This window comes from Entamoeba invadens, assembly GCF_000330505.1.
Source record: "Entamoeba invadens IP1 unplaced genomic scaffold scaff_1105074724629, whole genome shotgun sequence".
Lineage (NCBI taxonomy): Eukaryota > Evosea > Mastigamoebida > Endamoebidae > Entamoeba > Entamoeba invadens.
The window spans coordinates 1-2,442 of record NW_004440426.1 but is presented as its reverse complement, the minus strand read 5'-3'; the positions used below and the strand labels follow the sequence as shown (position 1 = coordinate 2,442).

Here is a 2,442-nt window from a genome sequence, read left to right as displayed (position 1 = left end):
TATAACCAAGACTTACACTGATATCCATACGATTTGATATTTCCAGAGTATGTCGAAAAAACCCATTATTGCATCCATACCACTGCCCATTCAAACCTCCATACCAGGACGAGCATCCACCGTAACAGTTGTACCAAACCCCATTTGAACGTATTGGTTTGTACGTGGACAAGATGTGCAATAATTTTGATTTATGCAATTGCCACATGCAGAAGAACACGCAAGACAACTCAGAGATTTATCAAGGTAATAATGTGCAACACATTGATCGCATTTTTTGTCTGGTTTGCAATGTCTTGGTGCACATTTGATTTCACATGGAAGACAAACAAAAGCTGAATTGTAATAATACCCTTCGGCACAACTAGTGCAAGTTGTGGAAGTATCAGTACATTCACTGCATTTATCTGCACATTTGTAACAATAAATCATGTGGAGATAATAACCAGACTTGCAAGCGGAACACCCCCACCCTCCATTTGGTAGGTCGACACACTGATAATCATCGCAGTTTTGCCAATATGTACAGGTAAATAGACTAAGTGTTCCTCCAGTTTTACACTCAGTGCAGTAACTCGGAATATGATCAACACATCTTTTACAATTGGCATCACAATAAGCATCTGATTTTGGGTTTAAAGTGTTGAATGTTTTGTATTGTAAACAATGACATCCATATCCATTGTTTTGTTGAATCTCACATTTGTATTTAAGACACTCTTTTTCTATATATTGTTTTGTTGTATTTTTTATTATTGGTGTTGTTCTAATTATGTTCGGCTCTTTTTTCAAAGTAAATGCTATGTTCAACTTTGAAAACTCAACAAATGTAAAATTACCACGTGACACTTCAACATACAAATATACGTCTTTTTTGCACACAATTAAATTGATTAAACTACTTTGGTTTTGAAGAGGTAAATAGTTGTTAACAACCAAATTGTCACAACCATCACTATCATCAACACAAATAACAAAGTCGTCATACTTGCACCATTTTAAACTAAAAACTTTTACAAACAATAATGCTACTACTATATAATACATGACAATTCAAGTTCTAAATATTCGGAAACAATTTAATAAAATCCAACATTATTACATTGACAATTTTTCTTAATTATATAAGATATACAATTTAATATAAAAAATAATTTATAACAAATTAATTAAATGAATGTTTTTTTTATAAATAGTTTTACATGTTTTTGTTCAAATAAAAAAGATAGATGAAATCATAAATATAAATTTATATACCAACATTAAAAATTGCTATACATTTGTGATTTTTATTATTAAATAAACCAAAAAGGAATAAATTTTAACACGAAAAAATTGACCAAACAATTAAAAAACGGGGTTTAAAAAAATTAAAACCAGAAATTATACATAAAAATAGAATAAAATAACATGTTAGACATTTTTCTAGTGGTCATCATATATATTAACTAAATATGGGGCAATTTTTTGTTTCATTTTTTAGTTCCATTTTTTTTTCATTATAATTATAATAATTATAAATTATTTTCATAGTGAAATAAAATTTTATTATTTTTAGTTTCATTTAAAATTTATAATTCTAAAAAATATTTAAAATATTAATTGTTTTTAAAGTGAAAAATTTTTCTAACATTATTATAAAATTCTATTCAGGATAAGTTGAATAAATTAATTTATTATCCCACGTTTTGTGTTTTATAAAAATGTATATTATACACTTGATTGTCAACAATTTATTGAATAATTGGTTCGTTGACAATTTGAAAAAAGTATGATTTCTTACAGATAGAAAATAAACCAGGGACCAAACTAAATTAAACTGTTTTATTTTTAGTATTGAATTTTTTTTGTCAGAAAAATTAACAAATAATCGGGTTAAGAGTATCTGTTGAATTATTTTCAAAAAACAGGGACATAGTTATATTTGACATGATTATTTTTAAATAAAATATAAAAAAACTATAAAATATGAAACAGTTTATAAATCTTTATCAGCTTTTTCTTTTGTAAATCCCATACAAGTCAAATTAATGTTAGGTTTTTATATTGATTTATATTTTTATTGTTAAACACGAAAGTAAATCATCAATCATCTGTTGAATGTCTAATATTCCAATAATTAATTTATTCTTTACTTTTTTTTCACGAACGAAATTATGCTGAACGAAAAACAACTATTTAAATTAACTGAATGAATAGAGAAAAAAATGGCTATTTTGAACATTGAATAATTGGGTTAATTGAATGGATTTTGGATTGATCTACAAAATATTTCATTTCCAAAGTTCAATAGATACTAGAAAACGTTTTCAACCAGATAACATTCAAAAAGTGACAGAAATTAAATTAACATAAAAATTAAACTTTTTCATTGTTGTTTTAGATACTTTTTTTTTCATAAAAATAGGTTATAAAATAATTACTTTATTATTTTATTAAAAA

At 25.6% G+C, this 2,442-nt stretch overlaps 1 protein-coding gene across 1 annotated transcript; it reads right to left on the bottom strand.

Annotated features, from left to right (window-relative positions):
- Positions 1 to 230: 230 nt before the first annotated feature.
- Positions 231 to 623, bottom strand: EIN_014650 (hypothetical protein; the record flags this gene model as incomplete). The annotated part of the gene is made up of 2 exons (XM_004257089.1): positions 231 to 407; positions 447 to 623. The coding sequence occupies 2 exons, from the start codon at positions 621 to 623 to the stop codon at positions 231 to 233; spliced, it is 354 nt and encodes a 117-aa protein (XP_004257137.1).
- Between the last annotated feature and the right edge of the window lie 1,819 nt (positions 624 to 2,442).